The sequence below is a fragment of the Gavialis gangeticus genome, unplaced genomic scaffold (genome assembly GCF_001723915.1).
Source record: "Gavialis gangeticus isolate Ggan-Ray unplaced genomic scaffold, GavGan_comp1, whole genome shotgun sequence".
Classification (NCBI taxonomy): domain Eukaryota; kingdom Metazoa; phylum Chordata; order Crocodylia; family Gavialidae; genus Gavialis; species Gavialis gangeticus.
Genome location: NW_017728992.1, coordinates 201,697,986 through 201,713,131, shown reverse-complemented (window position 1 = coordinate 201,713,131; position 15,146 = coordinate 201,697,986). Strand labels below are relative to the sequence as shown.

Here is a 15,146-nt window from a genome sequence, read left to right as displayed (position 1 = left end):
TTAGATAAAGCTCCTGTGCTGCCATTTTGAAGCACGGACACACTGATACGCGAGATGCAGGAGGCTGCTGGAGTGCCGTAATTGCCACACTGGAGCAGACTCTAATTGATTGAGTCTGCTCCGATGCACTGGTATTCCAGCGCATTGGCATTGGAGCAGCCTCCCTGCTCATGCATAGGCCTCCCATTGGGGCCCGTGAATTTTAATGCGCATTAGAAAAGACATGTTAATGTATGAGCTCCTTCAGTACCTAAAAATATGGTTTGGAAAAAGTCTTTGCCTTTCCCTTCTGTAGCTGGCTAAGCTTGAATAGTTTTGCTTGTGGTTGGCACAAGTGAGTGAAATTATTGGGGAGCCGAGTCACAGAAGAGAGTTCAGCTTTTACTCTGGAGTGGCAGAGTCCTAGAGCGCTCCCTTTGGAGACTGAGATCGGCAGTCTGAGCCTTTGTCTCCTTTGTCCTGGTCACAGAGGGAGTGGCAAGGAACCAGTGACAGGTAACTGGGGTTGGGTTCGTGGAGGGCTTTACTTACTAGGACCAAAACCTCGACCCAAATCCTGTATTCGAAGGGGAATAGTGCAGAGTCCTCGGGGGGAACCTGTGTTTTGTTTTTGCACTTTGTTCTTTCAGGGTCTAGCTTTGCCCCCAGGTAGAAAGAGTTCAGGTTTTCAAACCTAAAGGCTCAGGATGCTTGGATGGCCTCAGTGCTGCTCAGGATAGGGTGCAGCTGTGCGGCCAGGTCCCTGGGCTTTCTTTTTCTCCTTTTCGTCCTCCCCATGTAGTCATTCATTAGCATCAAGCATAGCAGACCATCTTTACAATCTAAGCCAGTAGTGCTCTCAGTTTTGGCCCTGTGGGCCAGATGAATGGCACAGGGGCAGTCTCCAGGCTGGATTGGGCCCCACACCTCTTCCCCCATGTGCCAGAATCAGGGCCTGCACTGCCTCCACCTGGCTGGAGCCCAATCCTGCCCAAGGTGGGGGCATTGCAGGATCCCCAATCCTGCACGTGAGGGCCAGGTGGAGACAACAGGGGACTTTGCCTATACCTAGCTGTGATTGGGCTCCTGGGGTCCTGTGCCACCCCTGCCCAACTGGGTTTAGGTCTCAGGGGGGCCCTGCACTGCCCCCATGCACTGGGTTGGGTTGGGTACACACTTGACCATAACGCACAGGGCCACAGTCCACAGGGCTCCCCACAGAGCCTCATGGACCAGATGAAATGGAGCCAAGGGCTGTTTTGGGCTCATGGGCCGGGGGTTGAGCATCCCTGGTGTAAGCAAAAGTGGTGCCAAGAGGAGAGATTGCACAGAGAAAGCAAGGTCTGCGAAATGTGACCCCTCCTCCTGGCAGGGTCACCTCAGTCTTGCTCGGATTCAGCTTGAGCCAGCTGCAATTTAGTGGGAGTTTTGCATGAGTAAGGTGTGCAGCATTTGGCCCAGTCTCTTTCCAACGTCCTGGAAAGGGTATTTGAAGACGTTGCCTCGTTACCTGCAGCGTTGACACTCGCAGTGAAACGATAAGAATCCCCCCCACTCCTCAATTTTCCTTAATTTTCCATGCAGTTCCACCAATAACCATGTACCCTGCAGTCCCCTCCTCTCTCCTGAGTGTAATGCTGAGTCAGTACCCTCAGCACAGTTGCCAGGACTGAAAACAATTGCCTGAAGATGTCAGGGCTGGCACTCCATTGCCAGCACTGTGGTGTTCTTTGCTCCGAGGCAGAATGAGTGCAAAGAGCGTGAAGCAGAGCCAGAGTTTGGCAGTGGGCCACCGGCATACATGACTTTGGAGGTGCAAGGCAGCTAAGAGTCAGGGCCTCTCTGTCAGAAGAAACTATTTGTGCAGCTCTGTCTATCTGTGCGGGTGAATCTCAGGAGGAGGGAATATGCCATCTGAGCTTGTAACCGAGAAATCCAGTGTATTGATAGAACCAGTGGCGCCAAGTGCCCAGTTTGCCCCCTAGACCTTGCATCATGAAATCTGCACCTGGGAGGTGGACTTCTGCAGAAGTGCCAAGGGACTGTTCCCTGCAGGACAGAGCCTCTTGAAACGTGCTGCAGGTGGGGATGAGAAGTCCTGCACAACCTGTGATCCCGAGGCTGCTTTCTCTGCTCTGGGAGCTTCTCAGGTTCATGGTGTAAAGTTCTTTTGACTTCATTTTGCTAATTGAGCTCGGGCAGAAAATTGCATTTAGCCCAAAATGCCTTCAGCGACACAGCCCAATCGGAGGCTGGGTTTTGGTGGGGAAGACTTGATCATAAGCTAGCAGCATTAATCTGCTTGCTGCCGCCAGGTTGGTGTTGGGTGCAGTAGCCGAGCACCATCTGCTGGAGGAAGAGAAGACAGCAACATCTCTTCTGCTTTCAGATTCAGCCGCAGGAAATCAGCCCTCCTCCCACTGCCAACTTGGACCGCTCCAATGATAAGGTATACGAGAATGTCACTGGATTGGTGAAAGCTGTAATAGAAATGTCCAGCAAAATCCAACCAGCCCCTCCAGAGGAGTACGTGCCCATGGTGAAGGTAGGAAGAGGATGTTTCGTGCAGTCAGTGTTTTACATCTGTCCTGACAGGCACCAGTTATCAGAAATGTTACAGACCGAAAAGCTTGACAGTACAAGCTGTCTGTCTGCATCGGTGCACATGCCCAGTTCTGCCTACCTGCGCTAGGGCGGCTGTAAGCGCTGATGGTCAGGGCCTATGTGAGAAGCAGAACTTGCTAGACAATGTCATAATAGGGTTTAACATGTGCCATTGCTGTACTTTACCATTCATTGTTTAGCTGACACTGTCCGTTTCCTCCTCAGACCCGAGAGAAGGGGGTTTTGTGCACGAAAGTTTGCTTAACCTCTCCCCCAGCTGTGAAGTTTGCCCAGTGAAAGATATTACTATAAATCTTGTTCGCCTGTCTGGACATTCATTTTACGAGAGCTCCTGAAATAGCATTACAGTTAACAACATCTTCCTTGACTGCCTGTGATCATGAAGGATTTACTGTGCTACATTTTCTCTCCATTTTTTAAAGAAAAATTAGTATTTTTAAAATAATCCCTTGATATAAGCATTTCAGCCAAAGTCAGTTGAATACAGTGTGTATATATACCGCATGTGCCTTATGCTAAGCTAGCTACGTGTTTTCTTTCTTGTGAAATTTAACATAACCAAAGAAATAAGGGTAGGATTTTCAGCTGTTCAGCAGCATTGCTCTAACTCTGTTTGCATTGAGGTCACTGGTAAAATCCAGACTAAGCCTTTTTTATTATTATTATTCTCACCCTAAATACTTTGACATCCAAAAGAAGTTTTAAATGTTTAGTGTTTGCTACCGAGGTGTTTGTTTCCACATGCATAAATGATGTACCTAAAAGGAAATAAAATAGCGCGTAAAAGTGGTATTTAAGCCACAAAACAGTAGTGAATACTGAACTGCATTCTGTCCTGGTTTATTTTTCATTAGGAGGTTGGTTTGGCACTGAGAACTTTGCTCGCAACTGTAGATGAAACCATTCCAGTGCTCCCAGCAAGCACCCACAGAGAGGTATGTAAAGTGTGCTCCTATTCTAACCCACAGTTGGGGGCAGTCGGTGAGTCTGCAGCCATCCTCAATACCAGTGTCAGTCGGTATCTGGACATGTATCACATCCTATTCTAAAAAATAGAAATGTTAGAACCTTTTGATTCATTCACCGCACCCCGACCACATGTTGTGTTCTGGGCACTGACCCCTCCGATAGCGTTTGGTATCTTAATCATTACATTGCTCTGTGGACATGGGCCGTATCCTGCCTGCCAGTGCAAACTGCTGAATTCCATGTCAGAAAATAGCATGCGTGACACAGGAGGAGTTGGGGTACAGTGCTTACAGTGCCTACGTAGAAGTTAGGATTTTTATTTGGAGGCATCACCTGGGTATTAATTCCTGGGTGCCAGTTCAGCACATCTCACTGAATTATGATTTGCACACAAAACTCATTAAACAGATCTCCTAGTGTGGCCGTTGGCAGCTCTTGCCCAAAAAATGCCCAGCAGTGACCTAATTCGAAGCAACAGTGGCTCAGCTACTTCCCTGCTTGCAGACCAGATCCCAGTGAGCCCGGGTCCGTCATCTTCCCTGGAGCTGTGTCTGTGCACACAAGATCTCGGAGGAACTGCAGGCACTGAGAATACTCAAAGCACACAATACCCCGTGCAGCAGAGATGCCAAGTGACCCTCCTTCCAGACAGCTACCTCGCCTGCTGTGGGACTTGTTTAAACAAGCTGCAGCTTGCATCTTTATTTCTATTATATTTTGTTATTGCTTGGAGTATCAATAAACATAATTTAATGGGGAGAGAGAGGCTGAGAGAATGATTCAGGGCAAAATGGAAACCTATTCTCTAGGACCCAGGTTCAAATCCAGCCCTGATGAATAGGGTCCGATGCCTGTTAACCTCCAGTGGCTGTTCAGAGGCATAAGAGAGCAAGTTCAGGATGTAGTTTGCATTGGACAAGACGCAACCTAACTGTATGTAGTGCTCCATATTATGAGGAAGTTATTCGAGTCTTGAGAGAGGCTTCACACTGTTACCCTGCTCTAATCTCCTGCTGTTGAAATGGCAACCGAAATCTCAACCCCAGTGACCGAGTTTCACCACGATGGTAGTGATCTTGTTTGTGGGGCGGGGGGATGTGGTCTGTGATGCCATTCTGGGTGCAGACTCCCAATGGTTTGCTTCCTGTGAACATCAGTTTCTACAGCCTGACTGCGTCTTGTCTTTTCAGATCGAGATGGCACAGAAGCTGCTGAACTCTGACTTGGCCGAACTCATTAACAAGATGAAGCTGGCACAGCAATATGTCATGACCAGCCTGCAGCAGGAATACAAAAAGCAAATGCTCACAGCTGCTCACGCTCTGGCTGTAGATGCCAAAAACTTGCTGGATGTTATTGATCAAGCCAGACTGAAAATGATTGGCCAGTCCAGACCCCACTAAATACCGAGGAGAGAGTTCTTGTCTATCGGTTCAAGAATACTGCTCGTGCAAGGGTGTTATCTAGCCTTCGACCAGCAGTGGGGGGATTAGCCTTGCATAGTCCTGGATTTCCAGTGACTCCTGCTTCAGCGGATCTGACTGACAAGTGTTGGTTTTCTCTTATGAAAGTTTAAACCAAGTTTTTATCAAAAAGCCAACATGGTCTGAGATTAAAAATGTGGCATTATCACAGAATTAAGTTTGTACAGAAGCCCTTGGAAGTGGTGACTTGGGAACGCAGTTAAATTTTACGTGATCACATAGGACATGCTTACCCTAATGCTGCCCAGGGGTTAAATCTCAGAGCCAGAATTGTCCAAGCAGCAGACTGAAGAAAGATATTGTGAAGTGAAGAATTCTGGGAAACCTCAGGGCTGAGAATTCTTGCCCACAGTATGCGAACTATCCAGACTGGAACCTTTTTTATTAGAACACTTACGTCGCAATATGCTAATCACGATTTACAGAGAAAATAAAAAAGCTATATTTTCAAGACTTCAGTCATTTCAGAACAAACTAAAGCCCTCTTCATCTTCCTGCCTTTTACTTTTATGTGGATATGTGAAGCATTTGTTTGGAAACTAGCTGTAGACACAACTGAAAACTCTTGTATGTCTTTTTCACCAGAATAACGTGCCAGTTTTTTGTAGCAATGTTATTTTCCTCGGCAGCAAAAATGCTGCTTTGTACCAGAGCAACCCAGAGCTGCATTTAGAAGAGAGATTCTGTAACCATACATGTTCCCCATTTTTTATATAATTTATAAAGAAAGATTAAAGCCATGTTGAATATTTTAAACCCACTGTAGTTAACTAACCCATCTTTGTGTCTATCTTGCCTGGGAGGAGTTACAGCAGAGCAGTGTGACTATTTTCTTTGGTTTACCAGTTATACCATCTGTTCTGTTCAATAAAAACCACACTCCCTTTTGGTTGTTGGGGGATATAAATTATTCTCAGGAAGAATATAATGAACTGTACAGTTACTTTGACCTATTAAAAAGGTGTTACCAGTGAAATCCTGGCTCTAATATTTCTTATGCTGCAAGGAACAAATTTTTTTTAAGGAATTTCTTCATCTGAACTTTCAGAAGTACCAGGGCACTTCTATACCCAGAATCAGACATCTGAGTAGTAAGGGCTTAATTTGTCCTTTAGCCTGCTCCAAAACAAAGTGCCACACCCAAACAGTAATCGCTGTTGAGGATACTAATATGGGAGGTGTTTTTACACCTGCTGTGGGGGTGGGAGACTTTAATTAGCCACTCTAATTAAAGCACCGCAGTGTCTTATGTATCAGTGGCCCCATGCTTCAAAATGGCAGCAGGGGCACTCGAATTAAACTCACTCAACAAGCTTTAGTTCAAGCGCCCCCACTGCCGTTTTGAAGTGCGGGAATACTGATGCACGAGACGCAGGAGGCTGCTGGAGTGTGGTAATGGCCACACTCCGCAGATTCAATTAATTGAGTCTGCTCCAACATGCTGTAATTACAGCGTGCCAGAACAGCCTCCGCACTTGTATACAGGCACCCAAGAAGTTCTGCCCACTTCCTGCCCTGGAGGGATAGCTGAGCAACCATTTTCTCCCTTTCGGAGCAACAGGAGCTGATGCTTTTATTTCTCGTTGGATATTCCAGTTTTATACACTGGTTAAGCCTCCCATAAATAAAAGAAGTGGATAGTCTCGGCAAATTCAAGACTTTCTCTCACGACAGCATGACAAACTTTTCAAGTGAGTCTGTTCCACTTCTGCATGACACACTTGACAGCCCAAGGATCAAACTGCAAGGGAGCAAATAAAGGATGAACTGGAAACCTCAGGACGAAGATTTGAGGTATGGTGCAGTTTATCTGCAACTCCTGCAAGTTGTTTTAGACAGCAGTAAGTATGTATGTAAATATGCCCACTACTGGCTGCCTTAAAACAGTGAACCCCCTCCCCCCAAACTATTTTTCTCAGTTCAGTATTTTTAAAAAGCTGAAGCTTATATGTCCTTAACATTAGCCAAGCAAGTGACAGGCTCCTAAGAGCAGTTGCACAGAACCAGGAAATGGGCACCAGATATCTAAATGAAGTGCACAATATAAAACATTTTCCTGTTAACCTCCATTTTATTTAAACAAAAATAAAGCCCCTTTTAAGTCTTGTTGTGTGTAAAACCTTTTCTTTTTTCTTAAAAAAAAAAAACACAGCTAACTAGATCCTTAACCAGTTTTATGTTATCCTTCCCTGGTATTTGTGTTGCGTGGTTCTACACCGAAATCTAGGCTGTGCAAGTCCAGGTCTAAGCCAGGCTTTGTTCCTCCCAGTGCAGGAATTGGCAACATGGAGCCTATGAGGGAGAATTGGCCCACCAAGCACCGGGACCCTGCAGACTGCAGGCACATCCTGAAGCCTGCGTAGAGAAACACTGACAGCAGCACCATTTGTTTTGTACCACACACCAGCTAGGACTGAGACAAGGCACCAGCATGTTCCCAAACACAACTCCTTCACAAATCCCTGATTTGTGGTCAGCGTGCTTCAGCACACCCCTTGTGAATCCCCGATCATGGTGGGCCTTGTGTTGAGGAGTTCGTGACCCCTTGCGGAGCTGTTCCCAAAGAGACAGAGTCGCTGTCAGTCTCAAATTTTATTCAGCATGCTGGGCACCCTGAGCAAGCTCAGAGGCCCTGAATAAAACTGTTAGAGGTGATTTATAGTTTACAGACAAGATGCCCGTGCAGGTGGGAATTTTCCACTGTGAAAGAAAACAAAATATCAGGTCAGTGTGAGAAATTCTTAATTGTTTCAAACTGGTTTTTGGCTACATGCTTGTTTTTTGACATGCTAACTAATAGGGAGGAGGGCTACACATCCTTGATTGCTTCAGACTTCAAGGCGACTAGGATTTGGTCATTCCAGAGTCTTATCAGCCTGTGTCCTTGAAGTGCTGAGTCTGCTTTGTAGTTAATTTCTACACTATTATCTATGGTCTTGTTAGTTAATTTCTACACTTGCACTAGGGAGCAGTTGCAGTGGCAGGCAATGGAAAAGGGGCTCTAATATGCCCCCAACCAGACAGGGACTGGTGCAGCAGTCAAGTAGGTAACAATCCACTTGAGGCTGAGCTTGCTGAAATCCAGTAGGTGGGAAATGCTGTGTGTGCAGGACCCTTTTGCTGGGGCTTGGGGTACAGGGAGGGGACCTCCCTTCACTCTGAGCAAGGGCTGCCTGCCCCCAGCTCCCCTTTGGTGTGCAGGGCCAGGGCCTGTCTTGCCCCAGGGCTTGCAGCTGGTGGGTGCTCTCATCTGTCCCGCTGCAGAGAAACTGCAAGAGGCAGAGGCAAGTCCAGTAGTCCTTGGAAAGGAGTCATCTGCTGCTGAAGATCAATGTCATAATAAACTATGTACTCATGACGGAAGTGTGTTTAATTCAGACCCTCCATCACTGAAAGGCTGTGGCCAGAGGAGTCTTACCGTGTGTCTGAGACTCTGCTCTCCAGTAGCTTTCAGTTTTACATTTCAGGTTATAAATAGGGGTGCACCAATAGCCAATTATTCATGAGGCATATCTGCCAATACCAGTCCAATAACCACTTTACAGGAGCACAGCTGGGCAGCATGGAGAGCAGCTCTGCAGGCAAGTCCCTGATAAATGAAATAGGACAGCTGCTAACCAACACTCAGGACAAAACCAAACTCCTAAAGGAATACTCTTGTGTTGGTATCCCACCAGTCCAATGGTGTTAGCCTGCTTGACAGGACATAAGATGATCAAGGTGGGGGTGATTACCCTCCCACAGTTGATGAAGATCTTGTGGCGGAATGCCTAGAGAGGCTGAATATCTACAAGTCAGCAGGACCGGATGAACTACACCTGAGAATGCTAAAAGAACTGGCTGACATCATCGTATGACCTAAGGCAAAGTTACTTGAAGACTCACGGCACTCAGGAGAGGTCCCAAAAACTGGAAGAGGGCTGATGAGGTGCCTATCTTCAAGAAAGGAGGATCCAGGGAATTACAGGCCAATCAGTTTGATCTAGATCCCTGATGAAATCCTGGAAAAAAATTATCAGAGAATCCACTATTGATAGGCTAACAGAAGGCCATATTCTAAAGGACAGGCACCAAGACTTCATTATGGGCAGAGCACGGCTTTATTAAGGGCAGGTCATGCCCAACTTGCCACCTGGGTAAGGGAAATGGGGTCATATACTTGAAGCCTTCGACCTAGTCTCCCATGATGTCTTCATGATAAAATTGGGAAAATGCAGCCTGAACTACTTTACAGCCAAGTAGCTAGGTAACTGGCTCTGTGGTAGGACCTAAAGGGTACTGACTGACAGAACTGAGTTGTCATGGCAGAAGGTGACCAGTGCTGTCCCTTAGGATTCAGTACTTGGACCAGTGCTTTTCAATATGTCCATCAACAATTTGGATTCAGGTATTAAAAGTGAACTGGCAAAGCTCACAAACAATACCAAATTACAGGGGAGCATGGTAACAGCTCAAGACAAGCTGGCAATACTGCTGACCTGGACAGTTTTGCACAGTGGGTGGATCTTAACCTGATGATGTTTAATATGGAGAAGTGTAAAGGGCTCCATATGGGGAGAAATCACCTGCAATTCAGCTACAGGCTCAGCCGTGCTACACTTGCCAGTTCCACAACTGAATGAGACCTGGGTGTCGCAATAGACCACAGAACAAGCAAGCCACCAATGCAATGCCGTAGCTGGTAGAACAAATCAAATAGTCCTATGCATCCCCCAAGGCATCTCGCGCAAGGTGAAGGATGTCATCCACCTGCTCTGCTTGGCCTTGGTGAGGCGACAGCTGAAGTACTGAGTCCAGTTCTGGGTGCTGCACTTCAGCAAGGATGTGGAGAAGCCAGAGTGAGTCCAAAGGAGGGCCACATGCACGCTTAAAGGTCCAGAGAGCAGGTCATACGAAGACAAGCTGAAAGACCTGGGCCTGTTCAGCCTGGAGAAGGGAAGACTCGGAGGCAACTTAGTGGCAGCTTATATCAGGGGCATGTGTCAGGGCCAGGGGGAGCATCTGTTCACCAAGACCCCCCAAGGGAGGACAAGAAACAGTAAGCCCAAACTGACTGAAGATCGCTTCACACTGGACATAAAGAAAAACTTCTTTACCAGTTGAGTGCCGAGGGTCTAAAACAGGCTCCCCCCAGAAGTGGCAGTCACCTACCCTGGTGCTCTTCAAAAAGTGGCTTGACACCCACCTTGCTGGGGCCATCTGATCCCAGCAGTCTTTCTTGCTCAAGTGCAGGGGGGCTGGACCCTATGATCTGTAAGGTCCCCTCCAGCCCCTAAGGACTATGACTAGGTCTTGGGAGGGGTGTGGGGGGAGCAGATTGAGGCCCCCAGTTGAGGAGGGAGTGGGGCAGGGGGCCAGACATTGCTGCTTGCAGCTTGTCCAAGAGATCAGCATCCTGCTGTTTAAAAATGGTAGTGGGGGCACATCAAATGAGTTTTAGTTCAAGCACTGCTACAGGGATGCATTCAGAAGCAAAGGGGAGCAGGTCAAGGGTGGAAGTGGGCTTAGTGTTCTCTGCCATGCTGCCTTTGCCCCATGAGTTGGCGCATATCTGCCTGCCCAGCAGTGGGAGGCACAGCTTGTTGCCCCCACTACTGCCAGGCAGGCAATGTGCAGTCAGCTCCCACGGAAAGGCAACAGAGGCCCAACCGCACAGTAGGCAGTCCGCTTGCATCTAACATGCACACAAAGTCTGGCAGGGGGGCATATACTTACCCCCATGCCTCAGGGGGTTGGGGGTGCACAGGAGCAGGGAGTGGCCACATGCGCACAACAGGCAGCCCTTGGCTTGGTCATGTCCCAGGTCCCATTTGCTGCCCTGGCTAGGCAGTGCCCCCAGCCCCTGCCCTGCTCCCTCACTGTGAAGGCCTCAATCTGACACTGCCCCCCACCCCCGCAAAATGCTCCTTCCCTCCCCTTCCCCCCCACACTTACCTGCAGGGCACTGCTCTCCACGCTGCCCGGCTGCTTTCCTGGCCATGTGCATGTGTGTAGCTGCACGCAAGTACACAGCATCCAGGGGCCCCAGCCACAAGACATAGTTACTGGTGACGTTATTGGCCACACTGGCCAAAAAACCCAATTGCCTATAACATTAATTTTCCTTTTCTCAGTGCCAGTTCAATATGGCACCAATATTGGTGCACCTCTAATTATAAAGCAGTGAAAGAACGATTAGTTTTAAGTTTGCCAATGTACCTCTTAACAAGTATCATGGTACTAGGAATTATCTATAGAAGAAAACTGAACGGCCAAAGAATGATGTGAGGTAGGACAAGATCATGACATGCACAGATCAGTTGTTTCCAGAACATGTCATTGTCTCTCTACCTGTTTGACAGTGACACAATTGGATATTATGTTCTGGGTCACTATTGTAAGAGCAACATGGTGACACTTAAACTTTAGTATCATTTTCTGCCCTTTCCCTCCCTTCTCAGGTAATAAGCTGCTGCTGGATTAACAAGTCAGCTGCACCATATAGGAAAATACCTTCAACTTTTATTTACAAAACAAACACAAGTTGCATATAGGAGCTCAAGGAGGGTATGGTCTCTCTTTCACAGAGTCCAAAAATACGCCTGAATCACAACTTCCTAACAGCTGTAGGCCAAAGAAAAATTTTGGCAGTTTTAAAGTTAACTTACTGAATTCAAACCTTTTGTTTCAAACACCTTAAAAAAAGCATACTGATAAAGACATGTAATATTTTCAATCTCACCTCATAATTTCTCAAAAGAAAGCATCCAAGTTTTTCACTTTTCTTATTGAAGGGAAAGGAAGGACTAAGTCAACGATTAGCAGAACTGATGCTACTACTGCTGTTCTCTGTTCATGCTGGTTTGTATCCTACCAGATAGCAAAATGCAATTTTACTATGAAAAAAGTGCCATCATATAGGTGAGCTTCTATTTTTAAGTTTTAACAAGTCACATCCAAGGTTGTTTGTGGGGTTGGGAAAGGAAAGCTTTTGCCAAGGAGTGACTGCAAAAGGTAAAAGGTATCTAAGTCAGGATCCATAAACATCAGGATACCCTGTCACTACCTACTTAATTCCATTAGCTGTTTGAGTCAAAGGAGTTTGATTTGCTTTTACAGGAAAAATGATCACTAAAGCAGATTATAGCTGAACCATTCAGAGCAAGTGACCACTGCAGAATAAAAACCCTATAAAGCAACAGAATCATGCACTTCTTGGCAAAAATGGGCCTAAGTACTGTGGCACTCAGCTGTCAAAAAGGCCTGCAGAGCTACTGCATGGAGGAACACTAAGCCTCATGGATCCCTCAGCCCACACAACCACAGGGGTTACCACCACCACTGGAGGTGGGGCTGGATTCAGCCCAGGTTTTATTCAGCCAAATACTAAAATGAAGATTGTGTTGTCCTTTACATGCACAGGACCTTGGCTGTATGGACAGCAGAAATGCATCTCAGAAATCTGAATGGAAAAGGGAAAATCATCAGGGGGCAGAGCTGGACTGTGCCAATTCAGACCTATGGGATGGAACCAATGAGAGATGAATTAAGAAATCTAATTCTGCCACCCCCCTGTCCCAGGGCTTGTACTCTAAAAAGACAGAAACTAGAAGTCAATGGTGTTTATTACAAATGGTACAAAGTCAGTTTAGTCAAACAGACCAAAGCCCATGTCATCATCAGATTCCTCTGACTCTTCTTTCTTTTCTTCCTCTTTCTTCTCCTCAGCTGTAAAAGAAGAAAGCTATCAGTATCTTGCAATTTGATACTACTGAAAAAATACATGCAGACCTGTATGGACGAGCTCCCACTCTTCTAGGCTATGCAAGAATCACAATTTAACTGAGGTCAAAAACAGTGGGTGAAGTAGGGGTGGGTCTGTGTGCAAATTATAGGATCCTATAGTACTAGGTGGAGGCTGCATCTCTTAACAACTGAAGCAGGAATAAAGCAAGTTAAAGACACTGCTTTAAAAATCAACTGCCCCACCCCAAATTGCACCATTGGTTTAAACACTAGATGAGAATGTCTCCCTTTCAAATTGAGGGAGACTATATGCCCTTCATGGAGTACAGTACATCTCTGACTTTGGAGACACATTCTGTCCTCCGAGATGGAAAGCCATGTCTGGTGCACTTAAACAGCACACCTGCAATCCCCAGCATTTGAATTACAGGTCTGCTTTCTTAACTTCTCACACCAGGGTAAGGTGCCTGCACCCCAAGGGAAGTTTCGGTGCAACTGTCAGATTGTTACTCATCAATTATCTAACCTGAACAGCCTCTCCCCAGCACACAAGCCCACACCCCCGGGACTTCACTTACCAGGGGCAGCCCCTCCAGCAGGCGCAGCGCCACCAGCAGGAGCAGTGGCAGCTGGAGCACCACCACCAGCTCCTACATTACAGATCAGGCTCCCGATGTCGATGTTGGCCAGAGCCTAGGAGCAGCGAAGAGTTACTCAGGGTGCACGGCAGCTGCAGGACTGGATCGGGCATTACCACAGTCCAGCCCATTACTGCGCACCCTCAGTCTTGATCCTCCCATGTTATTATGTGACAGCACACGCACCTGTGCATATGGCTTGAGACACCAACTACTGCCCCAAAGCCACAACCTGGGTCGCAGCCACATAACCGTTAGGATGCGGGTCCCCCCACTCTGTTCACACCAGTGTCAGCATCTTTCATTGACACGGGTAACCATCTCCTTCCAGCTTGACCCACTCACAATTGGGCAACTGACAGGAGATCCCCTGTTTTGGGCTTTTCTCTAGAAAGACTCACAAGCACCAACTGAGGGAATAACCCGCAGGGACCCGGGGCCATTTGGACCTCAGCGTGTGCGAGATGAAGACACCCGACTCCTCAACTCCCCGCTCGAGGAGGGGCAAGCGTGAGTGCACGTGCCCCACACCCGCCCCCAAGAAACAGCCCCCATGGCCACATTGGACCAGGAAACAGTATCAAATGAACTGTAAACACGGGCCACTTGGACCAGAGCATCTGCAGCCCCATTCAGCGCTATGTCAACAGCCAGTACATCGTGGGTCTGACTAGGCTCCACCTGCTTCACCCTTCATGAACCACATTGTGGAAGTCTGTGATGCCACCAGGTCCCGAATCCCAGTGAGCCACAGCAGGCTCCAGTCAGAGGGTTCTCAATGGAAGCAAACCTGTAAAATAGGAAACCCCCCACGCGGGACCGTGGCCTACCTTGGCAAACAGGCCCGGCCAGAACGGCTCCACAGTCACTCCCGCTGCCTTGATCAGGGCGTTGATCTTGTCCTCCTGCAACGGCCCCGCCGTCACCGCCCGTTCAACGGCCCCACGCACCCCCCACAACACACACACACCCGTCACGTGTGCAGCCCCCTCTCCCCGCAACGGTCGCCGAACACCTAACGGCCGAGCCGTGCGCAAACCGCCCCCCACTCAACAGTCGCTGAACACCCAAGGCTGGGGCCGTGCGCAAACCCCCGCGCCAGAGAGAAGCGCGAGGAGCGGCCACGCGCCGCCGCCATCTTGGGCCGCTCGGGCCGCTCCGCGTGGTACTCACCGTGACGGTGACCTCATCGTCGTGCAGGATGAGTGCCGAGTAGATGCAGGCGAGCTCGGAGACGGAGGCCATAGCGGGCGGGGGTGGGCCTGGTGCTAGTCGCCGGGCGGATGCGGCCTTAGCTTCAGCTGAAGAACACAGCACCTTGTGGGGCCGGAGAGGAAAGGGAAACGCACGCGCCTGCGGGGAGGGGTTATAGGGATCCCCCCAGCCAATCGCAGCGCGGAGCCAGTAAAGTCATCACCACGCGCCGCGGTGAGGACTTATAGGGCCACCTTCGGCCAATTACAGTGTACAGCCTGCGATACATCATCCCTACCCGCCACGGGTAGCAGCGTGTCAGAAGAGCGCCATGCTGCTGGGGCTTGGCTCCTTCTGCTGCCCGGCAGTGACGTGAACCGGGGAGCTGCCTGCGGGCGGTCGGAAGCTGTGCTTTTTTTTTCCTGGCAGCCTCTTCGGTGTCGCTCGTGTCTCGGTTGGGGCCGGGGCGCTTGGTCTTGAGCTACGGGGAGTTAGAGTCGTTATGTGAATTTGCTGGGGTCGGGGTTGGGGT

General features: G+C 48.4%; 2 protein-coding genes across 7 annotated transcripts in view; one reads left to right on the top strand and one right to left on the bottom strand.

The window, feature by feature from the left end:
• PTK2 (protein tyrosine kinase 2) overlaps positions 1-6,033 on the top strand; it is a 463,084-nt gene extending 457,051 nt beyond the window's left edge. For all 6 annotated transcript variants that reach the window (XM_019528216.1, XM_019528218.1, XM_019528213.1 and 3 more), the window contains 3 exons: positions 2,369-2,524; positions 3,459-3,539; positions 4,764-6,033. In XM_019528216.1, coding sequence (XP_019383761.1) covers positions 2,369-2,524; positions 3,459-3,539; positions 4,764-4,976 — 450 coding nt within the window. In that variant the 3' untranslated portion in view covers positions 4,977-6,033. The remainder of the gene's footprint in view (positions 1-2,368; positions 2,525-3,458; positions 3,540-4,763) is intronic.
• A 6,610-nt stretch (positions 6,034-12,643) lies between these two features.
• On the bottom strand, positions 12,644-14,779 carry RPLP1 (ribosomal protein lateral stalk subunit P1). Its single transcript, XM_019528212.1, has 4 exons — positions 14,594-14,779; positions 14,251-14,325; positions 13,361-13,475; positions 12,644-12,764 (listed from the first exon to the last, which is right to left on the bottom strand). Exons 1-4 carry the CDS (start codon positions 14,663-14,665, stop codon positions 12,685-12,687), a joined length of 342 nt encoding a protein of 113 aa, XP_019383757.1. The 5' UTR covers positions 14,666-14,779; the 3' UTR covers positions 12,644-12,684.
• Between the last annotated feature and the right edge of the window lie 367 nt (positions 14,780-15,146).

What these genes read in the sequence shown, in the direction of transcription:
- RPLP1 (XM_019528212.1), bottom strand. Translation starts at nt 14,665, where the DNA reads ATGGCCTCCGTCTCCGAGCTCGCCTGCATCTACTCGGCACTCATCCTG. An exon ending in ACGATGAGGTCACCGTCACG is followed by an intron (nt 14,326 to 14,593) that starts GTGAGTACCACG and finishes GGGCCGTTGCAG; the next exon opens with GAGGACAAGATCAACGCCCT. An exon ending in GGCCGGGCCTGTTTGCCAAG is followed by an intron (nt 13,476 to 14,250) that starts GTAGGCCACGGT and finishes CGCTGCTCCTAG; the next exon opens with GCTCTGGCCAACATCGACAT.